Source organism: Agelaius tricolor, unplaced genomic scaffold (assembly GCF_023055355.1).
Source record: "Agelaius tricolor isolate 1412-34295 unplaced genomic scaffold, bAgeTri1.0.p SCAF_11, whole genome shotgun sequence".
Taxonomy (NCBI): domain Eukaryota; kingdom Metazoa; phylum Chordata; class Aves; order Passeriformes; family Icteridae; genus Agelaius; species Agelaius tricolor.
Genome location: NW_027269271.1, coordinates 15,390,019 through 15,415,576, shown reverse-complemented (window position 1 = coordinate 15,415,576; position 25,558 = coordinate 15,390,019). Strand labels below are relative to the sequence as shown.

The following is a 25,558-nucleotide window of genomic DNA, read 5'->3' as shown; positions in this document are numbered from 1 at the left end:
GGACAGCAGTAGTTTTCACAGAAACACTGGAGAATTGCATACAAACTTCAAGTAATCTTGACATGATGTGCATGGGCCTAATACAGAACCTCCTGAAGTCCATATGAAACTGCTGATTTCAATGATCACTCATGTCTTCAGGGGCTGCTTCTGACCTTTTGAATTCAAGTTTTTAACGTGACAAACTATAGAGGCTTAACCCCGTGACCCTTGGTAGTCTAGTATACTCTAATGAGTAATTTTGCTGATGATTGATGTATGATTGATGATTGAAGCACACAGAGTAGATGTCCTTTAGGAGAATAGTGGAGAGATTCACAAAAATATGTATTTGGGCATAATTTCCTATGAATGAGGAGTGTTAGGTGCTGCGGACCTGCTTCTGCCCATTCCCAGTCTTGGTCTTTAGAGACTCCCAACATGCATGCAGGCAGCACGCATAGCCTGATCCTGCTCCGAAGGATGTGTGCATCGGGAAAAACCCTTCTAGGCTCTCCCAGCACTTGTCTCCCACACCGCTCATGTGACCCACCAAGCTGACTGGCTTGGAGCTCGTTACCAGCTCGGATGCACGGACACAGAAGAGAGGGCACAGTCAATCGCTGGAGCCATGGCTCTGCCCGAGCACACGGTATCTTTGGCAGAGAGGCCGGAGCTGAAGCCGAAGGCAGGGCTCCCTGGCGGGGATGGCGGCGGTGCCAGCGCTCCCCGGCGCGGGCCCATGCGCTCGCCTCTGCTGCCCTCCAGAGCCCGGCCGGCGGAACTGTGCCCGCCGGGCCCCGGCTCGGGATTAACCGGATCTCACTCTTCATTCGCCGCGGTGACTCAAATAATGCCGGCCTGCAGTGGGGCTTTTATCCCTTTGAGGATGGCGAGAAACTGGTACGGCCACCCAAGACTGAAGGGAAGCCCTGATTCCCCGGCAAATCAAACCCCATGAGAGAGTGGCTTAGCTCACTTATACAGCCTGATAGTTAACCCACAGCCTGTCCTCAGAGACATTTTCCTAGGTTTTAGGTACCAGATCTGCTCATTAGTATCTCATATGTTTTTTATTATTTTTTGTTTTTTCCCCCTTTCTTTTTGTTTCTTTCAGGATGGTATAAAACATTAAGAAACTCTAAGGAGTGGCATACTCTTCATGTGATCTTCACACAGGTCGTTGAGGATTTTTTGCATGATCGTGTGTCTGGGCGAAGTCTGTTTCTTCAAATCTTTTGGCTGCATAAAGTAGCACAGTGTTACCTTACAACTAACCTCAAATGAAGTCTGTGTTTAACATCAGCCATTTCGAGTGTTTCAGTGCAGCCTGTTACAGACACAAAATACTTTGGCTGGAGGCTAATGTATCACAGAATCACTGAATCATAGAATGTTAAGGGGTTGGAAAGGATCATCTAGTCCCAGCCCTACACCCCCTCCCCCAAGGGCAAGAACTCTTCACACTAGACAGTGTCACATAACCCATGCAGTAAAGAATTTCTTTGTTAGGTAAACTGGTGGTGTTAGGTCCATCAAAAAGGGCATCATAGAGGGTATTTCTTAAACAAACGGTTTATTTCACAAAGCCGCTTGGTTTGCGTAACACAGCAGCGGCTCACACTGGGAACTGGCTGGGTCCATGGACAGGGCACTGCATCTGCAGGGGTGCCATCGAGGGCTCAGTCCCGCCAGGCTCTGCCTGACTTCAGCGGAACGCACGCTGAACCACTTCATCAGGGCCCTCTGGGCGTATGTGTGAGGGCGATGGTGTGGATGTCTCGCCACTCCTCGTCCTGCAGCGACCTCAAGCATGACAGGGACCGCCGCCAGAACACAAAATGGCGGCTGCCAGGGCTGAAAATGGCCGCCGCGCAGCCTCCCTCGTGACCTGGAGCCAGGCCCCGTGCGCGGCGTCGTGCGCGGCGGGCCCGCCGGCCCAGTCACGTGACGCGCCGGCCGAGCCAATCGCCGCGCGCCGTGGCAGTGCGTGCAGCGCGCGGGTCCCGCCTCGCCTCGTTGTGGTGGAGGGCGCCATTGGGAGCCGCCGGAGCCGCCGCCACCTTCCCGCCAGCAGCGCCCGCCGCCGCCGCCGCCATGGACTACGGGGAAGGTGAGGGCGCTCCCCCGCTGCACGGGCAGGGCCTGGCCGCCGCCGCCGCTGCCGCCGCGGGGCCCGACCGTGACTCAAAATGGCAGCGGCTGCTTTGTTACGCGCAGGACGGAGCCCCCCTCACCCACGTCCTCGTCCTCCTCCCCCGCCGCCACTGCCGGGCTGGGGGAGCTGCGGCGGCGGCCGGCGGCGGGAGGGCTGCGCGGGAGGAGGGCCCTCCCCGGGGGCGGCGCGGGCGGGCGGGCAGCGCGGGCGGGGGCGGCGCTCCGCGGGCCGAGGCGCCCTGGGGGCGCGGGGCGAGCGGGGGGCGAGGGGGCGGCGGCGGGTGGGGGGTGCGGGCAGAGCCGGGGGGAGCTCGGGGCGAGCTCTTTGAGGGGGTCGTGTCAGGAGCCTGGAGATCCGACAGGAGAGAGAGCCGCCTCTTGGTGCGGCTCCCTGTCTCTCCCCTCCAGCTCTCGCTAAGCACTAAGTCATTCTCACTGACCCATCCTCTCCAGCTGAAGACAGAGATTGGAGATTCCCAGATACCCCCATGCATTGTGGTGTGAACATGCCCAGTGGGTCAGTCTCAGGTATGAGCTATAAATACGTCTAACCTGTAAAAAGAGTTGGGGCTGAACAATCAGTGTTAACAAAAAACAAAAAAGGAAACGGGTTTTTTAAAGTGCGTGACATGGTTTAAGTGCTCATGTTGTTTTCTGGAGGAGTTGTAACTGGGAGTGAGACTTGATTTTCATCTTGGGCATGTCAACATGAACTGCACGTTCCAAATGAAAAATTGTGCGATAAAGGAGTGGGGATGGGGGGGGTGGGGTAGAAATACAGACTTTTCCTAAGATGATGCCTTTTTTACATAAACCAGTATATTCTTACAGAGTACTATTTTTGTTGAAAATAAAGGATATTTTCCTATTTTATATGAACCAGAACCTGTAACTGCTTGGGTTTTAATTACTTTTTGCCCGCCTAAAGTTTGCTTTAACTAACAGTTTGGAAAGGAGTACAGAAAAAACACATAAAGCCAAGACTAAAAGCTACCTCTTTTTTTTTGCACTATTAAAAATATTATGTAGATAAAACGGAGTGCACGTACTTTGGTAAGATGATTAAAGTTATGAGTTTAGAAAAGACTCAAGAAATGTTTTGACGTCTCTTGCCAGCGTGCAAGCGTTAAAAGGATCTTAATATAAAAGCTTTACTGATACTGTATCCAAGCTGCGTTTACAGATCCTGTCAAGTAAGTGCTTGCTGTTGCTTCTCTTGACGCTCTTGCTGGCTGTTATTTCCATATAACACGTTGAATTACAGATGCATCTTTGATTGCAATATAATAATTTTTGTTACACATTTCTCGAGTCTTAGGTTTTTTTTCCAATTATATTATTTTGCATTTATCTTTTTGTATAGTAAAATTAATAAATAGTGAATAAATAAATATATTGCCCCGTGTTTTCATCTTCTCTATTGAGTAGTAATTAAATATCCACTTGGTTTTTAGAATGAAAGGTTATTCTTAAGCACCAGTTTAAGTATCTTATTGGAATATTCACTGTAACTATTAACCAGAGCTTGCTTTTCTGAGATCTGATTATACAAATACTAAAATTAATCCAGGCTCATTGTAGGGGAACTAACTAATCAAATGTGTACTGTGCAATTAGAGTGTTCCTTTCATGTACCTCTGTAATAATAGTTTTCATTGTGTTAATTAAGCTTTGTGTTATTTGTAATTATTACAAAAGTTTAATTATGATGTATACAGCTTGAAACTTTTACCATGACTGTTTATACACTGTATGTACATAAGCAAGGCATGCATAAAAATTGTTTTACCCAGGTTCTATACAGGGGACTGAAGGCTGTTTTGTGGGGCTGTTTTGTCAGGCAGCAGAGGGTAGATGTTGGGAATTCTCATCTTTGCCTAGTTTTCATTTGAGCTCTTGGCAAGGTTCTTCCTGTTGGAAACTTTGAGCCAATGGGCAGCACTTTCAGTTGTATGTCTGATGACTCCTGTAATTGCACCATTGTCCCTTCCTCAGGGAAGCCTCAGTTTGAGCCCAGAGTTTACATGCCCTTTGGAATAAATTGTTAGTTTATTGTGAGCAGAAATATTATTAAATATTCATGTTAATATTTTAGTTACTGCAGCTGTTGTCCTTTTAGTCTGGAAGGGGGAATGGCCTAATGACAAGGCTGTGATGCTAACAACCTAGACATGGTGTTATGAAAATGTAATGTGCCTGGGAAAATTACTGCTTCTTATTGCACAACAGACCCTTAAGCTTCTGGTAGTCAACATTTAGCTTTTTTAATTTATCCTTTATTTTGCAAGATCTTTCTCATTTTTTTAGCCTTTTCATCTGCTTCACATGGAGCACATTGTTTAAAGTGATTCCTTGTCTTTGTGCTGTGAATATGATTTCAATGTTCTCTGCTCATAAGCTTTTTCTTTTAAATTGAGTTCTTTGTACCAAGAGGTTCTGAGTCTTACCTACTGTTTGTTTACTTTGTAGTTCTTTTCCTTTGGAAAATTTGATTTTTCTTTACTGGCTATTGAGATTTATTTTGCACTATTTTTAAAGATCTCTCCACCAAATACAGCTTCTTTTTTTTTTTTTTCTTAATTAATCTGAAGAAATACATATACATTAACATTTTAATTTTTAAATTAAACTTGTGTTTTAGTATACCATTCTTTTATAAATTTAGAGTTAATATATTATTTTCTTTGACATAGCTTTTCATCCCCTCTTTTTAATACAAGTTCAATGCAATCTAGAAGTTAAAAACCAGATAGTTCTTTGCAAGTTCTTCTATTTCCCTACTTAAGTTCAATGGCTCATTGATCAACAGGGTATTTATGCAAGAAGCTGCAGATGCCAAAACCTGATTTATTCTGTTAATAAATTCTTTGATTCAGATGCTTTGATAATGCCTTCATCTCAGAGGCTCACTCTGTTTTTAAGCTTTAAGAGCAAGTATGGACCACTGTTTTTTTAATTTCTTTTTAATTCTGTGGTTTTCATAAATACACAGATAAAATATTCTTCAAAGGTTTCTTTGATAAGCAGTTACTATTTAAACTTAAATGAATTACTACTCTTTTGAATTTTTGGTTTGAGACACTGGAATGCAATTCCTGGTGTTTTTTCTCTAGTGCTTAAATGCATGTTCTCTCAGCATGTGAAACAATTTCACATTTAGTCTGCACAGACAGGCAACTTCTCTATTCTCTACTGGTGGTGACAGTGATTATCATCAGTTACTACACTAAGGTCCTTTCTGTTTTCTTTTATCTGAATGAATATTTACTGTTGTCTTGTATGTTTCCCCCTTTTTAGGATAAAGCCTGTCTGAAGAACATACTTTGAGAGGGAAGTTTAATACCTGAAGAAATACTGTACTTGTTAAGTCGAATGCAGTTTCTTTGTCATGCTCTGGGCATGAAGTAGAAAATGTAGGAATCTTTGGTGAAGTTTGCAGCTGGTGACTGAAGCAGGAGGGCAGTGGTTGGAATGATAGGTTAACTGATCAGCAGTGTGGAACAGTTAATGATATAGTTGGAAGGAGATTATAAGGTCACCTTCAGTAGATCAGGTCAAAAGTGTCTGTCCTACCTCACCAATGTCCTGTACGTCTGTCTCTGTTTGGAGGCAGGGAACAAATTGTACAAGTACTCCTTTGGTATATTTATATGCCTTCACTGGTTTGCAGCTTGAGGAGTTTCTCAGTCATAGTCTGTGTTTGACATGCTGTGAATTTCTTGTCAGTTGATTTATCCAATTTCTGTCTTAAATCCCTGTTAATCATTAGTAACTTACTACTTGTAACTCGGTTTTGGGACTTGTATGTCTGTTTTGTGAAAAGTGTTTTGTGAAAACTTGGATCCTTCTTTCAATTGTTACTTGTAAATTTCATTTGCTCCCTCCAGTTTCTTGTAGTAAATCATTCAAGTGATGAAATCATCATCCCTCTTCATGTCTTTGTACCTTTTGTATCCTGTGTTAACCATTTTCAAATGTGAGTCTATTATAATGTAGGTAAATGCAGGGCAGTGAGTCTGGAAAGGGATGAATAAACTGTTCACTATCAGGGAGGAGATGGTGGTGGTGGTGTCCTGAAGGCAGGGGTTTAGGGACTGGCATAGTCTATAGCAAGACTGCTGATGTTAGAGAACATGAACTGAGTAAGGAGTGTTAAGCAAGTGTGGATGTCAGAAGTTATCCTGTGATTATAATTGTATTTTAGTGTTTGCTTTCATGCTAAAAGTTTTAGACTAAAAATATATTTCAAAATGATGCTTTTTAAACCATTTTTGGGAAGAGTTCTTTGCGCGTGAAAGTTTTTGTGTTTTTCCAATGCTGAACTGCTGGCATATGCATAACATTGGTCCCTACTTCCTGTGCTGTAGTAGAATTGCATTGCAGTGGCAGGGATCTTGATAGAGTGTTGTGTTCTTCCTTGTTGGATGACTTGATTCAGTTCTCAACTCTTAACCTCACTGATTTTGTGCCATCTTAGGGCCTGTAGATAATAGGGAGCCAGTGAAACTAAGGTAAATTATTGGGTGCTTTCGGGTCAGGTATGTCAGTTTTCAGAATGTCAGTGTCTTTTGATTGATTTGAAGTTGTCCTGTATTAAAAAACCTAACAACCTGGATCTGAGATTAAATTATCCCATGGTCAATTTTAATTCCTGTGCAACTGAGTTTATTTTCTTGACTATCTTCTCTTTTTGCTGTTCTGCATCTTTATGTATAGTCTTGAGGGTAATGTATTGGATTAGGTGGCAGATCATTCAGAAGCACCAGAGAGGAGCATTAGATGTTTTTATTAGAAGCCTCATCAGTTTCTTTTTGCAGTAACTCTTTGCAATTTAAGTTGATGATGGGTGGTGCTACATGATGAATATTTTGAAAAGGGTTTTTTATGCTTTGGTTTTTGAATCTTTATTGTATGTTCAGAATATGAAAAGATACAGTGTGACTTCTATGTTAGAAGTTTTTTTTTCTTTTCCCAGAAGTATCATCTTTAATTTTTTTAGGAAGTACCTATGATCATTAGAATAAAAATCAGTAGTAGGTCTTTGTGTGTTGCAGTCTCTGTTCAGGCATGCTAAGAATATCTGTGTATAAGTGATACAGTCATCTTAATATAATTTGCAGAATTTTCATTGTTGATGGATACAAGAAAGTAAATGACAGTGACTTGGTGCTAACAAGAACTAGGTACAAATGGGATATAATTTATATACATATTTTCAGCACTACAGTTATTTTCATGAAATTATATGCACAGAGAGTTACTGTATTTCTTTAAATAGCACAACTTCTTATGACTTCAGGGGAGCTAATTGTCCTGGAAAAGTCAGTGGTTTACATGTGGAGATACTGAAATGTATAAAATACTCTCTCTTGTCAGAGTAAACAGCTACTTAATTTTTATCCTTCCTGTGTTCATTGTGTATTCCTTCTCTGTGTTACTTCTTCTGTGAATCTTGACTTGCCAGGTTTTCTTGGTATTACCCAAACCTTGGTGTTGGTTGGTGTTGGGAAGCAGTTTTGGTCTCCAGAATGCCAGTGAGGTGAAGATTGTGTACATTACAGAAAGACAGTGGATCATAATTGTTAGGCAGATCTGCAGCATTGTTTTAGTGCTTTGAATTTGAGTGATTATTTGTCCAGAATTTTTACATAGACCTTCCAGTGCTGAGGAGGAAGTTGGTTCTTTTGCCAGATTTCATTGCAGGATACTGAGATGAAGATGTCATGAAGTGACATCAGTTTGTGAAATGCCAGCACCTTAGCACAGTTAGCGAGCTGCAGCTCAGTGCTGATTTGGGTGGATTTTTGTTTGGCTAGATGTCAGGAAGTTCTTTTGTTTGACTCTAGCCTATATACAGAGCCTGCACTGCAGCATGACAGCTTGTAACCTTGACCCAGAGTCTCTCAATGAGAATGAAGGTTTCTTGGAGCACTGGATAGAGAGAGCCTCTGAGCTCTTTGTATTATGAAAGGGTTGGAAGTGGTCTTAATTCTTGACAACTTCAGGCATATTCTACATCAGGTATCTTCATTTAATTCGCTTAATTTATGACGATTCCAGCTGATGGAACAATAATCCTGATTTACTTAGTATTGGAAAAAATGAGGAATTTTATTCCAGTCAAGAGGTGCTTAGATGATGACAGAGACACGTGGCTTCTCTAATCAGTGTCAAAATTGGTTTGCAACTGTCAATTCTGTATTTTGTTTGTAAGCACTGTGGCAATGATTAAACCTCTTACTTAAGAATTTAAACTAGATTACTTAATAAGAATTCTCACTTGCTTTCTTTATAAACATTTTTCTGCTCTTTTTTTAGACATGGACCGGGATTATGGGCATGGAGGCTATGGTGGCCCACGATCCATGGACTCTTACCTTAACCAATCCTATGGGATGGAGAGTCATGGAGGTGGAGGCGGAGGAGGTGGTGGTGGTGGTAACAGGTAAAATAATCCTTCAGTTGTCCCAAGAATCGATCAAATCCAATTTAAGTTTAAATCATTCTTCTAACTTAAGTGTTCCTGAGGCATGTTGTTATGATTTTGTATGAACACTTTCATTCAAGTCTTCATGTTTGATAAATACTGGCAAATACTAAACTGTAAGTGCTAGATCCTTGTAATAATCAGCATTTTTGTGGAAAAGTTTGACAGCGGAACAGTGCGTCTGAAAGAAAATAGCAAAAGTTTTGTTTTTCAGTATTGTCTAGCAATTTGCAGCTGATTGGCCTGACACACCATTTCTGACATTGCAGACTAGACCTAATTGGTTTAGTGTCTTAGACTGAATCTATCAACATTCCGTTTTTAAGGAACATTTAGGGTATGTGTTCTTTGGTTTAAACGTGCAGTGCTCAAGTGGTCTTGGTATTGAATCTGAAAGTCATGTCCAGATTATTTCATTGGAAGGTACTGATTACACTTGAAACTGTGTGCATGTTCTGGGCTGCTTTGTAAGATGGAATAGTCTAAAACTAAAAATTCTCATGCAGTGGTCTGAAAGTTGTGTATTTAATGCTAGGGTACCATTTGCTCTTTCAGATGAAAACAATAGGGAGCAGCTGATTTGATTTAGGTCTTAAAATTGCATTCAAAGAAGCATGCTTTTCAGAATAGTGATTCTATCTTGGAGGAGATAAAATGCGAAGAAAACTTAGATAATCTGATGGTTTTCTTGTGTTCATCCTTGAATTTTTGTCTGGCTGTTGCCAGATTATTGTGTGGTTCCTGTCTGTAGTCACTGTGGTGCCACTGGGGAAGGACACTACTAAAGAGGGAGGCTGGAGAAGTGTTGTGTCTTGCTGCTCGGTTCTATTAAGCATTTCAGTTAAGTATGACTTGTTTAATAATGAACGTTAATATTGATTTACAAGTCTGAGCAGAGATTGAGGAACGAGCCGTACCTACCATATAGTAATCTGCATATGATGGAGGTTGAATGACTTCTTGGACACCAAAATGTCGCTTGCTATGTAACCTGATGTTATGCATGGACTTTTTCTAGTGTCATTTTCTGTGTATCTCTGAGTCTTCTGAGATGAACAGATTTTAAAATGAAGGCATTCAGTTTCCTGTAGATAGAGTTAGTAAGTTGAGTCTCCTGTAGGTTGTATTGTATCAGTTAGGGGATTGTCTTTCCCAGCTGCTCAATCACCCTGTTATAACCCTGCAGGGACACTAATGTGTTTCCCTTCCAAGCAGTTACAGATACTGATTTCTAGCCTGACACTGCCCATGTCCCAGGCAAAGCAAACTCTTGATAAATAGCTGAAGATTGTAGCTCCTTGTTGTTTTCCAAGGACTCTTTGTGTGTCCGCTGTGCATGCGTTGGGGAGACTTTCAGAATCTTGAGTTGCTAGACCTAATGGTCTGCAAGTGAAAGCTGGATACACTGAAGACCATGAACTTCTTTGAGTGTGAGACTGAATTTTATAGGGAAAAATTTCATAAAGAAAAGATGTGAACAGAAGAGCGTATGTATTTTTCCTTTAAAATGAGAACTGTGGGATACTTGGAACTCACAACTGTACCACTAAAAAAGCCAAAACTATTTTTTTTCTTGGTTCAGAACTAAGCTGCCTCTTAACTGCTGTTTAACTGTTAGACTGTGAGGGTATGATTTTGAAGAAAGGGGAGTTTGACTAGGCTTTGAATGTCTGCAGGTGATTATTTTTGTGAGACTAGGGCTGGGCTCCAATAATATTTTAGTAAATAAATGTTGCTGAAAATTTAAGTAAACAAAGTTCAGGTATACTGAGCTTTAGAATTGTTTGTAGCAAAATGGCTCAGATAGCTTTCTGTCTGGTCATAGTGTGAATTGCCCAGCCCTAATCAAGATTAATCAATAACACAACTGTACAGATCAGTATAGTAATAAATTGATTTTAGTTGATAAATGTCAACTGCTAACTTGTCTTTTGAAATGTATAACATTAGTAAGCTTACTTTTTTTTCTCCTCACTGTGCAACTTTTCCAGGTTTGGACCTTATGAGTCTTACGACTCCGGGTCTTCTCTGGGTGGGCGAGATCTGTACAGATCTGGCTATGGTTATAATGAACCCGAACAAAGCCGCTTCGGAGGTAGTTATGGTGGTCGATTTGACAACTCCTACCGGAATAGCCTTGACTCTTTCGGAGGTAGAAACCAGGGCGGGTCTAGCTGGGAAGCACCTTACTCCCGTTCAAAATTGAGGCCTGGGTTTATGGAGGACAGAGGAAGAGAGAGTTACTCTTCCTACAGCAGTTTTTCTTCACCCCATATGAAGCCTGCACCTGTAGGCTCTCGGGGGAGAGGAACGCCTGCTTATCCTGAAAGTGGATTTGGAAGCAGAAACTATGATGCTTTTGGAGGACCATCAACAGGCAGAGGCCGAGGCCGAGGAGTAAGTACAGAATCTTTTCAGATTCTTTTCACTAGACGCTCTTTTAAACCCTTTCAAGACCACTGCTTTAAAATGAATGCACTGTTCAGTACAGTGTGGGGGTTTTGTCCAAGCAAACGATCATGGTTGACAATGTTGTTTATCCCTTTGAAGCTGTCTTCAAGTAGAACCCAGTCCCTCTTTCTGCTGAAAGTAATGAGTAATAGACTAGTTGATAAGGTTTGTTAAATCTCTCCTTTTGTTTGAAAGGTGAAGATAAAAGTAGTAGGTTTGGTCTAAAAGGGATTAAAAGGACTTTCGTTTTTCCTTGTAAACACTAGCATCTCTGCTGCTGGTGGGGAAATTTTTGAATATTGTGAAAGTTGAATTCAAAGTCTTTTGAAGTTTTGAGTAGGTTAAAGGTGCAATGTATAAGCAAAAAAATAAAACCCAGGTTGTGAACGCTAGAGCAGTTTTTGGTTCATGTAAAGGGAAAAGTTGAGCTAATTCTTAATATGTTGAGTACATGTTTTATCAAACATCAAGTCTTCCTTTAGACTTAATTCTTACTCCGACTTGTTTATTGGAAGGGTGATGGGGAGGAAATGGCAAAGGTGAGTGGTTAGCAGTTACAGTGATTCTTAGAATTAAAACATGGTTAAAGGGGCATCATCAACTTGAAATCAGGTCCTTTCACAGAACTGAGATTAATTTCCACACAGTGTGCCTAGTCCTCTTACTTGTATTCATTTTGAAGACTTAAGTTCTAAGTGCTTCTCAGTGGATTCCTTTCCAGTATGGGATGTAAAAAGTGTATGTCCTAGAAACAGCATGATTAACTGTATGCAAAAGAGTGATCAGTTTGAGGAAGTAATGCTTAATGTTAAGTGACCTAGGGGAAAGAATAAAAAAACCCGAAACCTGACAGAAATACTAACTTTAGGTTGATGGTGTCCCTTTGTCTTGGTTTTATAATCCCAATTTAAATTTTTTTTTTAAAGCACAAAATATTCAGTGAACACCTTTCTGCCTGTGCCTCTAGGTATAACTTACCTTTTAAAATTCCTGAGCGTGCTGTATTTCTTTGGGAAGTGATTCTTTAAGTTTAAATGATACAGCTTGAAGTGTAGAGGAAAATTATTTTTTACTGGGTCTATTATATACTTAACATGCGTGGTGGTTTTGTTCCAGAAAGTCTACTTTGCAACATTCTTGAGTATTGTAGTTGCCATATTCAACTTTTAGCTCACTTTTGCACATGGCTGTTAGCTAGCATGTAGCATGGTATGAGAAAAAGATTCTAATCTTCATTTCTCTGCTTGTGAAGCTGAAAATGTTACATTCTTAAGCCTTTATGCTATTGTTTCAGAACTCCTTTAGATCTGAAAGCGCTGTGCAGAGTTACAACTGAGTTCTTTTTTCATTTGCTTTTGAAATTTATCCTTTTAGTCTTTTCTGTAATAAAGGAGAATGTAAAGGCTAGACTACTTACCAGATGTAAAATGCATTGCACCTTTAATAGGTAGATTGTCTGTTTAAAAAAACCCGAACTTGAAATTATCCAGTGTGTACTTCATGTCAAATTTGTGTCTGATGTAAATGTACGTGCTAGGCAGTCTATAGCTATCTCAGCTAAATAAATTAACATGGAGATCTTGTGCATGGACTTCTGATTAAGGAAAGTGCCTGTTTTGGTACATTCTGTCTGTCATTAAAAATCTGCTTTAAAAAAGCCATGCTTTTCTTAAAGGTTTTGAAGTTATTTTTATGTTCTTTTGACAGTGTAATACTAATTCTCTTCTCATGGAAAGAGATATATTTCTGCTTATCCAAGTCACTCATCCAGTCTGTGGGCTCTCTTCTGCCCTTTATTAATCAAGTAATTAAGTTAATATTAAGAAGTATGTTTGCACTTTTGAAAATATTACAGCTACTTAAATTCCCCTCTTCAGATTACTCACTTATTCTGTGACTTCAGAGAGGTAACTTTCATGTACAAGTATCCACAAATGACTGTACATAATTTTAGAAATAGTGGAAAGGTTTAGTCTTTCAATGGAATTTTTCATTCCTATCGCTGCATTGTTTTTGTATCACTCTCTCCAGGCCCAACTTAAAAATTCTGCTTTTTATTGAATTGGAGGATACTGGAAAGATAGATAAAAGAAAGAATGGGCTTCCTTCAATTAATCAGTATTCCACAGTGGGCAACCTTCTTCACACAGTTTTCAGATCACTACTGTATCATTTTGTGTAAGATACAAAGCAAGGAAACTTTTTTGTTAAAGCTATTTTTTTAATATTTTTTTTTTATTTTGAGGCAGATGGAATTCATTATCTAGAGAATCTGAAGAGAGGAGCCAAGATGTTAGGCTGAGATATGACAGATATGTTCATTGCCTGGACAATGGTTCTGAATAAGCAGAAACACAGTTTATACATAAGTATTAGTTCTACTGGACAAACACCCACAAAACCATTGCACAAACGAATATGAGACCAGGAACTTAAGTTTCCTCCTACATTTTGCTCTAGAACACAGATTTTAGTTAAGGTCACAGTCATACTGTACCAAGTAGTTGTTTTGTTGACATGGGTTTCATATACTAATACCTTTCTCTTGATTTCACACATTTTCAGCATATGGGAGACTTTGGCGGAATGCACAGACCTGGAATTGTCGTTGACTATCATAACAAACCCAGTCCTGCAGCAGTTGCTGCAAGAGGAATAAAAAGAAAAATGATACCACAGCCATATAACAAACCTGGTGGGACATTTATCAAGAAACCCAAAATGACAAAGCCTATTTTGAAGCTGAGCCAGAAAAAATCACCTAGTAAGTAGCAAGTGTCAAAATTTTTAAGTTAAAATGAGTGATTTTTTTATTCATTAGAAATTACTTAGTTTTAATATTCAGAAAGAGGACTGTATGTGCTGTTTTGTAATTCTTTGGTTTCTACCTTTCAAATAGTCCACAGTGGATTTTAGGAATTTACATGTTTAACTTTCCTACTGCAAAGATAATTTGCTAAATGATACTGAATGTTTTGATGTGTTCAGATATGTACCATTGAAGACTATCACCTTGAGACTTCATGATGATACTTCCTGAAGGCAAATTTTCACCACTAAAAGTAATGTCAGAGCTCAGGTTGTCTGAAGAGACAATGCCTGACAAATACTAAAATGTGTTCTTGCATAAGCCTGGGCCCTGCTGTCCAAATTCTTTGGATATAAAAAGTAGTGCATCAGCTGTGGTACAGTTAAAATAAAGATATAAGGCGTGGGTGAAGAGGAGAGGGAAAAGGAGGGAAACTGCAAAAATGGCAAAAACTGTTACATAATAATTTATGAGAGGCAGAAAGAGATTGCTCCCACTTGTAAATGAAATGCTCTAATGAAAAGAATTGTAAATGAGATAGATAAACATAATACAAACTGCAAATTGTATTAGTGATGCTTGGTTTCTTTAACTTCCATAAAGATATTCTACAACTCTAATATTAAAATTTTATATTGCAGTCAAAGTTGGAGAAAAAAGCCACTAGTGAGGTTTGAATAAAGTACTTGCTTTGAGGGAATGTAAACTCGAGTATTATATCTTGTGAACAGTGTGTACAGCAGTCAAATTTTAGTTTTTATGCTTGTGATTTCCTAGTTTGATGTGCAGTGTTTTATGTAGTTTGGTTTTAAATGACCCGTGAAAATAGTTTAAAGTTGCTGTAGCTCATAGCTTGCAAGGCAAATGCACAGATTTGGCAGAGACTTTGAGGCGTAAATTCTGGTTTTGATTTCGTTATTCTGGTTACATTATTATGTATTACATAACTGTTCCCTTAACTGTAATGTCAAGAGTACTGAACCAATTCCAGGAACTGGCTGTATAGAACACACTCCTCTGCCTTTTGTATAGGGAACTTTATTGGTGGTCTCATCAGCTTTGTTGTTATGAAAAGGGTCTCTAAAATTCGAGTTCTTTCAGTACTTTCGTACATTCTCCTTTCTAAGCTACATTCAGGCATAGTGCTTCTAATTTGTTATTTTGTCCGCTTCACCAATTTCCATAATCCAAAGACCAATACATAATATTTGGGTCACTTTAGGAAGTGGGATATATAGTGCCTGCAAGAATGCAGCCTGTCCTGTGGCTCTGAGATTAGGGGGAAGAAAATGTTGAGTAGTTTAACACAGTTTCTGAAACTTGAACTGAAAGACCTAAGCAGTATCATGTAGTTGAAAACTAAAAAGTGGGTAACAACTAACAGAAACTTTGATGCAGTTTGTATCTATTGTATGAATGAAAATATATCTCAAAATACTATTGTCCTTTCAACCTTGAAATTCTTGTTTTGGAATTAGATATAGGTGATTGCTTCTAAGTGTTTAGTTTGTATTTCTAAGGGTAACTGATTTTACATTATTACCAAACTATGATAAATTGTAAATGTAGACAATTTTCCCTGCATAACAAGCTGATTTTTTTCCTAAACATCTTATTGTCTTAAAATGAATTGTCAGTGACAGCACTTTTGCATTGTTTCTCATTTTATGTTAATAGACACGAAGACATCTTACCAGGATTCTACTGTAGAGGTAAAGATTCCCAGAACTGGAAAATGTTTCGATTCTTTGAGAAGTTTGCATAGCATACCTGGAGACACACAATTCTTAAAACTAGAGTTAACAAATTGAACATTAAGCTAGATAAGTTTTTCTGAACATGTTTTTGGGTTTTTTATCTAAAACTATCTTATTTTGGTGGCAGTTGATTTTGAGTGAAAGATGTAGCTTGTGCAGATAGCCTGGAAAGTGAATTTTAAGCTGTATTTGTAGACCCTACCTGTTCATGTAATGCACAGGAGAGCTCTCATGTGAACACTTCTCATATTGCCACAGGTAGACAGCTTGAGCTCATGCAGCTGTAACCTGCTTGGGTGGGTACAAGGGAGATCACTAAACACAAGTGAGGAGGAATGGCTAAGACATAAGACACATCAAGGAGAGAGAGTAAATAAAAAAGGGTCAGTGTTAAAAGGTACTCTCTGATAGGGTAGGAAGATTAGTCCCTTCCTTCAGACAGATCAGTTGCAACACTATGTGAGAATATTCCTAGTAAGCTAAGCATGTGTCTATATATATCCTGGTTTAATGTTGCAAGACTGGAATGGCATTTCCCTTCTTTTTGAGTGAGGGTATTAACACCTTCTCGACTAAGTAAAAGTCTGGATTGGAAGTCTAAATATTTATATAGAAAACTATTTTGATTGTGAAGGTAATTTAGTAAGGCATTATGGAGGAATGCAGAGCTAGAAATGTTTGTACATGGAGTTCCACAAGATAATTCACTTTCTTTTGTTGTCATATTTAAAAATAGCAAGTAACAGATCATTGGAAATAATGTAAATTACATTGCCTTTCTGGATTTAGAATGGCTTTTTTAATTTATGGATTTGACTTTATTAGGAAATTGAAGTTGATACAAGTGGTGCAGTTGTTATATATGAAGACTTCACAAGAGATGCTTACGATCTTGGATATCAGACTTTCGGAGGTAAGTCAGTTTGCTTTGTCAGGTAAGGTGTTGTATGTATTCTGTTTGTGAGGCTTTGAGAGATTACATTTTGTAAGCCTGTATTTATGACCTTTAGTAGTTATTTGGTAGCATGGCTGCCTGTATTTTGTTTAAAGAGTTTAAAAATTTAGGCTGTGGAAATATGGTTGTTTGTAATACCCATCTATGACTTGTTTTGTTTTTTCATACTTACTGTGTCTCTGCTCTCTGATCATTTCAATATGTTGCTGTTCGCCTTTTTTTTTGTGAAAAAAAAAGTGGTTTTCTTTACCTGCTACCATTCCATTGCATTGAATGTTGTTCATCCCACTGGTTCCTCACCCATATCCTATTATTTATCCCACTAGCTGATCAACCTCACCCTTAAACCCTCGGTGAGTCACTTTTAATAAAGTGGATTCAGTTATCTCGCAGAGCTGCTCTCAGGAATGCGGGGTCTGTTTCATGTACAGTTTTAATGAAACAGGTTTATTATTAGTTTACAAAAGTCAGTTCAAGTGTGTATTAACTGTAGTGATTCCAGACACATAGAAAAAGAAATCCAGTGATAAGGCTGAAAGTACTTTTAGTCCCCCTTTCCTTGTATGTTGCCCTATTGCATATAGCATAGTCTCATTTGAGAGCAAGGAGGGCTGGAAATTTGCAGCCAAATGAGTGTTTCTTTTCTTAAAGTAATAGTAAATATTTTGAGTTTATTTTTAAATTGTGTGAGTTTCTTTTTGTTTTAAAAGTTTGCATAAGTGCACTGAAGGAAAGAGGGAGTTTTTAGTTTATATATAAATTCAGGTCTCTATTCCCCAGCTTCTCGCAGGGCAGGCACTTCAGTTTATGAGCTTGAGGGTCAAAATAGAGGCCATTTCACACCACAGAATATCATACCAGATGGTTATTACAGCAGTAAAACAAGTGGTCCTTTGAATATTTCCAGGGTTAGTGGTAATGCACTAAACGAAATTTAAATCCTGAGATCAGTATGGGAATTTCTTCTGTGGGTAGGTAGATAGGTGTTTTTCTGTTTTCAATTTGAATTTTTTTAAAATAGTTTTACGGACAGGAGTTTTTCTCCTCTCTGGATCACAGTAAATTTTGAAACTCTTTGCTACAAAATGGTAGACCTCGGGATAATCAGGAGCTGTTAGTCCTGAAGATGTTTTCAGTATGCAGTGACATTTCGTGATCCACAGAGTGTTTTGGAGTCTTGGTGTTTGTGCATGATGCTGTTGTATGTTCCTTTCTGTTGCTGTTTGGATGGAGGTAGATTTCCTGGAGGCTGACCTCTCTTCAGAGTTTGAACTGTAAAAGAAAACGAAGTGTTCCTCTTCTTTTTGGTCTAAAACTACCCACTGGATAATATTCTAATTGTTTCTCTTTGTCCATAGACTACTAAAGCAGACAGAGGAAAGACAGACATAAGTGCACTTATGCAAAAAGTTAATGTCCTTGGAAGTCTTAAATGTTGTAGAACTAAATTCTATTCATTTACTAATTGACACTTTTACTTACATGCTAGGTAGTAATTTAATCAAGTTCTTCTCTGGAGGTCTGCTTGGGTACTTTGTGTGGTAAATCTTTCTGTCCTTGTCTCTCCCTCGTCCCCACCTCCATTAACTGGTTTATTTCTTTGGCTGAAAATCTTTGGAATATTTTTCTGTGAACAGAAGTGAAGTCTAGTGGGTAAAAAATAATAAAGTTGTTGAATAATAAATTTGTTGAATGTTGGGTACCGTACCTTGAAACAACACTGTCTTGTCTCATTTATGAGAATCTTTGCTTTCACTTTTGGGAACTGCCTTCTCAGTAGAAGAGACAGCCTTTAGATAGTTTCCTTTTATGTAAGGGGACTGTAGCAGTGGTGCTCTAAAAACATGGGAGAGTTTGAAACAATGTGTTTTTCTCTATGTGTTTCCAGTTACCTTTTTCTGGTCATGTACTTGAAGAGGCCTTTAATAGCTAGGCACAACAGGGAAGGAGTTGCTTTAATTCAGAATTTCTTTTATGACTGTAAACTGGAGTGTAAAACCCTAGCTGTAAAGTTGAAAGCAAGTGTTTAAATTGGCTGTTTCTAGAGGAGGAAAACAAAGCAAAACTTTGAGAACATTTAAGAAAGCCGTCGAACTATGTTGTTACAGGGTCTTTCTCTGCATTTTGAAGTGTTTGTGGAGGAGATGGGGAAGACAGGTACTTCTGTTGTTGTTTGTTTTGAATTTGGTTTTTAATCTTTCAATTGTATGTTAAGATGGCAAAGGAGAAGTTAAAAGTGAGGAAGAAGAAAAGCGGCGAATTGAGGCCAGAAGAGAGAAGCAAAGGCGTAGAAGAGAAAAAAACAGTGAAAAATATGGTGATGGATACAGGTTTGTGCTGTAACTTGTGTTGTGTACATTGGTTTTCTTCCCCTTAATGCCTCTCTAAGAACACATGTTTTTTTTTTCATTTGGACTGATTTTAGGAAAAGCAAATGCAAGAAAGAAATGATGGAAAAAACCCACCTCCTTCCACACCCCTCAACTTCCCCTGCTCCCCAGCAAAAGCAAAAAGCTAACTCAAATAAAGAAAAAACCTCAAGCCAAAACCTGGCACCCAAATTCTGTGGCTTAGCCTGGGTGTTTCACTGGACCACTGTTGCATCAGAAAATCCACAGTTTACTAACCCCTTTTCCCCCACAAGTGCAACACTTCAGAAGCAGATTAGAATGGTACTGCTTTTGAAGTATATGTTCATGTTGACTTAAAAAGCTGTTAGAAATTGGTTTTATTCCAGTTTTAGATACGTGTGTGTTTGTGCATATGTATCTGTGGTCAACTGTTTTGTAGCAAAAATAAGTACATAGGTTTTGTAACTTGCTTAGTCTTGCCCAGTGGCTGCACTGTACAAAACTGTTTAGTGTCAGTGCAGAGTATGATCCTAGCTAGTGATTAGTGACTGTTACCAAGGAGATTATATTTACTTATAAAGATTATATATAGCTTTTGTATGGAAAATGAACTTTCACTTAATTCTTCTAATTACAGTTAGGAATTCATGGCCTGACTGGACTATGATTCTGTGCCTATGAGATGTTCTACAAAAGGTGACAGGAAGTAGAGTACTGCAATAGATGAACTCACAGAATAATGTGGCTTTTAAATGCCTGGGTTCTGATTTCAGCAGTTTTTGTCTCCTGAACAGATAATTTGTTACTCTGACCCTGGCCTAATTTATATTTGATTCATGTAGCACTTACCCTTTGTAATGGAAAAACTCTAGGTTGTTTTTTTTTATTTCTTTTTCACTTCGGCTGCTTCAAAGAATGCTTTTCCTGTTCCCTTACTGATTGGGTTTGTCAAGTGTCATTGTTTTGAGGAGTTTTAATAGTAATATTTAATGTATTTCTCTTGATAGAATGGCATTTACTTGCTCATTTTGCAAGTTTCGAACATTTGAAGAAAAAGAAATTGAGTCACATCTGGAGAGTGCAGCTCACCAGGAGACATTGGATCATATCCAGAAGCAAACAAAATTTGACAAAGTAGTGATGGAATTTCTTCATGTAAGATAGCTGGTTTTGATATGTATAATACTTCTACATGAGAATGTAGTTACAATTTACCATTTATTTTCAAAATATGCTTTACTTACCATTAATCATTTTGTAGATGACTTTTGGTGCAGCACATACTACTGCAAGTTCAAGCAAATGAAACAATTTCAAAGTCTCTAAAGTACTGTTACTTTTAGAATTGAAAGTAGTTCCTTAAGAAGAAATAGCAATTATTTACTGTTTGTTATAAAGAATTTTCAAAATCTGGGTTAATACTGGAATGTTAACAATTGTACATCACAGGTATTTACAATTTTTTTTCCCCTTTGTAGGAGTGTATGGTGAATAAATTCAAGAAGACAGCAATGCGTAAGCAACAGACAAGTAACCAAACAGAGAATTCCCAAGCTGCTGAAAAAGATATAATGGAAGGTGAGTAATTTGGAGCTCTCCTGGTCTTTTTCTCCTTTCATTCTTCTTTGGTTTTTCTAAAATGCATAAAACCAGGTAGTTTTCACATCTTTTCTGTACCTGGTTGAGATTCCTTGCTTTGTTTCTGATCCCATGTGGAATGTAAGCCCAGCAGGAAGGAGATGGCAAACCTTGTTTGTTGGGTATCCAGGTAGCCTTTCAGAAGGTGGGAACTATCCTGCTTGAGTACCTGAGTACCTGACAGACAATTCTGTGGGCTTTGCCACAGTCTTGTTCAGTATAAGGCATGCGGAGTGACAGCAGGTGGATGCAGTAGATAGAGAAAGAGTGTAATAAAGAAATAAGATGACAGTGGTCAAATACAAGAACTTGGAAAAGTGCAAGTAGGAAAGTTGCTGTGGTTTGGAGGGAAAGGAGTGCCAAAAGGAGGAGTTGGAGCATTTTTTCGTTACCCAAGATATCTGGAATTTTTTTCCCCTTGGCTGCCCTACAGGGAGTTTTCTGGAGCAGTTAATGTGTCCCTGCCTTACTGTGCCATATCCTCCCCTTCTTTGCTTGAGGGATTTCAGAATATGGGCTACAACCAAATGAGACATCTTTGTTTTAGCAATAACTATTGCAGTATCACCTAATTTGAACTTAAATACTAAAAACTACTTAAAAATAGATATAGGCAACATCTTAACTTTCCTTAAGTACTGGAGTGCCTTTTTTCCTTTGTGATGAGAATGTTCTATTACCAAGCTAATACTTAAAATTACAAGAGGAGTTGGATTCATGTGCCTCTTCCTGATGGTGAGGGAGGGCAAAGAAGTAAATAAGTTTTTATAAGGGGTAAAGTAAGTGCAGTTACTTCAGTCAAGCTTTGTTTGCTGTATAAAAATGTGTATTTTTAAGGATATTGGCTATTGTTGATTGAAAAATCAGTGCTGTTTTTGTACTTTGCCTGGGTCTCATGTGTAGTCTGTGAAGAGGTGGAGTGTTGATGTGAAAAACTTCGTCTTCCGGTATTGCCCTCAGAGAGCCTAAGTTAGGTGAATATTCCTTAGTGGTTTAGTTTGACATGTTTAACAACCAAGAGCTCTTAATTTTTGGGTAAAAAACAAACAGGCTACTTTTCCAGTTGCCTAAAGTAACAGTTTTGTGTTAATGATTTGTTGCATCTTCTTTGGCAGGGGTTACAGCTGATGACCATATGATGAAAGTTGAGACTGTTCACTGCAGTGCTTGCAGTGTCTATGTTCCTGCATTGCACAGTTCTGTTCAGCAACACTTAAAATCTCCTGATCACACAAAAGGAAAACAAGTAAGATACGACATATAATTAAGAAAAATAGGTGAAAAGTGTTAGAGTTCTTGGTGCAAGTAATTTCTAAGTTCTTGTTGATGTGGCTTGTTCTCTATAAAGCTATAATGTCCTTAATGCACTTTGTAAGTTTAACACCTCAGGAAGTAGCCAGCACTTAAGCACCCCAGCTAATGAAATATTGGTGTGCTTAATAGCTGCCAGTAGAAAATCATGAGAAAGTTACTGGAAATCACTTCTTCATTTGATGAGGATTTGCTTTACAGAGTGTAAGTATTTAGAAACATTTTGTTACTCACACATGTGTTTCTAGCAAGATAGACATAGTTTCTCTTTTCTTGGCGGTTATCTTTTTAATTTGAAGACAACTGAGAGCAGTTTAGAAGTAGCAGTTGTGTTGTATTTGTCCCTGTTAAAATTTATAGTGATAAACCTGATAGGGCTGGTAGTTGCGTTGAAAGAGTAGCATGAGCATGATAGTAAGCAAGATTGCCTAAGTTATAGGTTGTTTTCATATGAGCTTCTGTGATTGTGGGATGTTGTAGAATGTTTTGAGTTGGAAGGGACCATGAAAATGAGCAGGATCACCTTCAACAATATGTTAGACTGTGATGGAGAAGCCTGGATGTTTTCTGTAGATGAGAACAGATAACAGGTTGTAGTCCCTTATATAAGCAAGATACATCTTTTGATCAAGCTGAAGTAACAAGATGTAAACACAACTAAACCTTATTGGTTAGGTTCATGTGCTTTGGGCTTACGTACTAAGAGCAAGCAGTTCATGCTGTAGTATGTTCATTATTTTATATACAGAAACTGGCCATGAATTCAAATTCATGTGACAGTTGTTATAGGAATGTGATAATTATTCACTGTCAAATTTGTTTCCTAGGCCTACAGAGAACAAATAAAAAGGGAGAGTGTTCTTACTGCCACCAGCATCTTGAATAATCCTATCGTCAAGGCACGATACGAGCTGTATGTGAAGGTGAGATGCAAATGGAAAGAAAATAATTGTTTGCCATTTTCTCCATGTTGATTAGAGTTTAACCTCAGTCCTCTGTCTTTCAGATAGCTCACAGATTTAATATAATTGTAATGTATTTTGGCAGTCCAAAATCATTGTCTCAGATAAATTATTTTGCAGCAAACATTGCCACCTTCAGATTCACCAGCTTTTGGTTGTCATTTAAAACTTGTATCTAGGGAATTTTTAGTTGGATTCTCTAATGAAAAAATCCCCAAAACAAACTTCAGGCAAACTTCAGCAGTGTCTTTATATGTAATGTTAACTGCAGAGCACAAAACACAAATTATTCCCATCTTTACATTTAGAAGCAAAAGCTCCAGCATGTGGGTTTGCACTGAAGTATAGTGTGCACACAACTCAGCTACTTTTCTGTAAAATTTTTAGGGTTCATGACAAAAACAAAAGCTTGCAACTGTAGTTGATGAGATGAGAGAATTTAAGAGGCATGGAAGCTTATGTTGTAGATATGTGGCCTGAGAAACAGGTGAATTCATTTTAGCAAAATGGAGAGATTTTTTTTCTGCTGGGCCACTTACTTTGCTAAGTGACTCTGTAATACTGTTGTTAGCTATTTCTGGATTACCTTTAATTGATTTATGATTCTGCCTGTGCCATAACAGTAAGACTCTTTTGAACAAAGCAATACTGTCTTTTGGAAATACGGCAAGGTATGAGCCAGTGCCCAAGTTAATTGTGATTTAAAATGACAAATTAGTTGTGTTCTGAAAAATTATGTATGGATGGGTGTGTGAATCAGTTTCAGATAACTGTTGTGTATCTGTTAAGGAAAGGTTGCATATGGCCAGATAGCAGAGCCTGGAATATCGGCTGGTGTTTCCAGCCACCTCTTCCCAGTTCCTTATGCCTGGTGTGCCTTGTCCAATACAGCCCCCTAGCGAGAGACTGGCAAAAGGGAGAATGGAAATTTGCTACTCACCAGTTCGAAAATTGAGGAGAGAAAAATCTGCAAGATTGTCTTCACAAGGAGACCACTGACATTTTCACAATGTCTAGCACTGGTGATTTCTGTAGTGGACTGAACTTAATACACTTTCACCAGGACCTGCTCAAGGAGATGTATCTGGTTCCTGGTTGTGCAAATCTCTTTCATCCTTATTCAAATTTAGAATTAACTGAGACTGAAGTAGTTCAGTTAGCATACTTGGCTTTTTCACAGTGCCATTTCCACTTTCATTCAAAGAGTTTCTTGGGATCCCAGTTTCCCATGTGCATAAAGATGTGGTGTTGCTAGTTTTAAATCCAAGGTGTTTTGGTTTTCTTGCAAAAAACCCACAACTATTAAAAAACTGCATAAAGTAATGTAGCATTGCTTAATGGCTGCCCCTTTCATTCACTTGAAATGATGAGTATGATTTTATATTTGAAAGAAATATCAAAGTGTTTCTTTTCGATCTTCTCCTTCAGGGTGAAAATCCTTTTGAAATTAATGATCAGGCTCAGGAGCAGCAAACAGAAGAAGAAGAAAAAGCTGATGAGCCAGCTGAGGGTGAGGAAGAGGAGGAAGAAGAGGAGGAAGAAACTGAAGAACAAACTGACTTCACTTTAGACCACACTGAAGATAACTAAGTGCAAGAAAATGAAAATAAATTAGTGGGGGCAAACCAGCTTTTTATTTCTGCTCTAAAGTGGCTCAGACTTTTTAATAGTCTCATGGATCTGAAGGTTCCCCACGATATGCATGCATTCCATTCCATGGAGAACTTGTTTATATAATTCCTCTGTGTTTCTGATTTTGTTAAAATGAAATTAAGACTATTTTAGTTGAGCTTTTTATAGAAAACTGACTGTTAAAGCTGATCAAAACATTGTGTTGTATATTTTTTTAAGCATCCTATTTTTTTGGTGTGTGTACTGAAAGTTGGATATGATAACTTCTGGTCTAATCAGTTGAAAAGGAGGGTGGGTCTGTGGGGTAAATATTTTAAAAGCTTTTTGGTGTAAGCTTATAAATATTTACCTCATAGTACAGGATGAGTAACCTCAAAAATTGTGCTCTTGAGTGTGGCTGTTTGGAGGACTGCATTGCACTCTGTATAATAGAGTATGTGTTTATAATATGCCTTGTAGCTTTTTGTGATAAGATGTACCAGTTTGTAGCAATAAAATACGTAAGAGATATTACTGTTTTAAATGTCTGTAGTTTAAGTATTTCCAAAATTTCCCCATGCTGACTACTAACTGGTTTCAAATTAAATCTTGATTATTACTATCATTGAAGTTTGTAGTTGCATCTTAAGTGACTCATTTATTGCTGAGTTTTTATATATTCAGACTCCACCTGCCAGGACAGGTGAGATCTTGGGCCCTCATAGTGTGCCTGGGGGAGGTGTGCTTTCTGTGTGTTTACATGTGGTGTACTCTTCTCTATCTTAGGAATTAACAGCATGAGCTGTGTAACGTTTTAGGGTCTTGAGTGGAATCGATAGAGGAGGTTTGGTGCCTCTTATCTGAGTAGTCAAAATGATATGGAATGTTTCAGGTGGTGATTTACATTACACAGGAGTGGCAAAGTTTTGACTTGCATGATGATACTAATGCTATTTTTATTTCTGCTGGAAACATCTTGATGCATTTTTAATCTTTCATAGGACTGAATGGTGTTTTTGGTTTATAGTTGTGCTGAAGAGTACATACAACTTGTCTCACATTCTATCTACCTCAATCTTTTTGCTCTGAG

General features: G+C 38.6%; 1 protein-coding gene across 2 annotated transcripts; it reads left to right on the top strand.

Moving 5' to 3' along the window:
- The first annotated feature begins 1,915 nt into the window (after positions 1-1,915).
- Positions 1,916-24,999, top strand: ZNF326 (zinc finger protein 326). 2 transcript variants are annotated; one of them, XM_071436323.1, is made up of 13 exons: positions 1,916-2,092; positions 2,590-2,664; positions 8,455-8,581; positions 10,615-11,020; positions 13,640-13,838; positions 15,561-15,595; positions 16,466-16,553; positions 18,811-18,925; positions 19,954-20,101; positions 20,425-20,524; positions 21,700-21,830; positions 22,723-22,818; positions 24,286-24,999. In XM_071436323.1, the coding sequence occupies exons 1-13, from the start codon at positions 2,077-2,079 to the stop codon at positions 24,445-24,447; spliced, it is 1,698 nt and encodes a 565-aa protein (XP_071292424.1). In that variant the 5' UTR covers positions 1,916-2,076; the 3' UTR covers positions 24,448-24,999. The 2 variants fall into 2 exon arrangements, with proteins under 2 accessions (XP_071292424.1, XP_071292423.1); XM_071436322.1 differs by lacking the exon at positions 2,590-2,664.
- Positions 25,000-25,558: the final 559 nt, after the last annotated feature.

Coding starts and splice junctions, on each gene's coding strand:
- ZNF326 (XM_071436323.1), top strand. Junction 8,582..10,614: donor GGTGGTGGTGGTGGTAACAG/GTAAAATAATCC, acceptor CAACTTTTCCAG/GTTTGGACCTTATGAGTCTT. Junction 22,819..24,285: donor GATACGAGCTGTATGTGAAG/GTGAGATGCAAA, acceptor CTTCTCCTTCAG/GGTGAAAATCCTTTTGAAAT.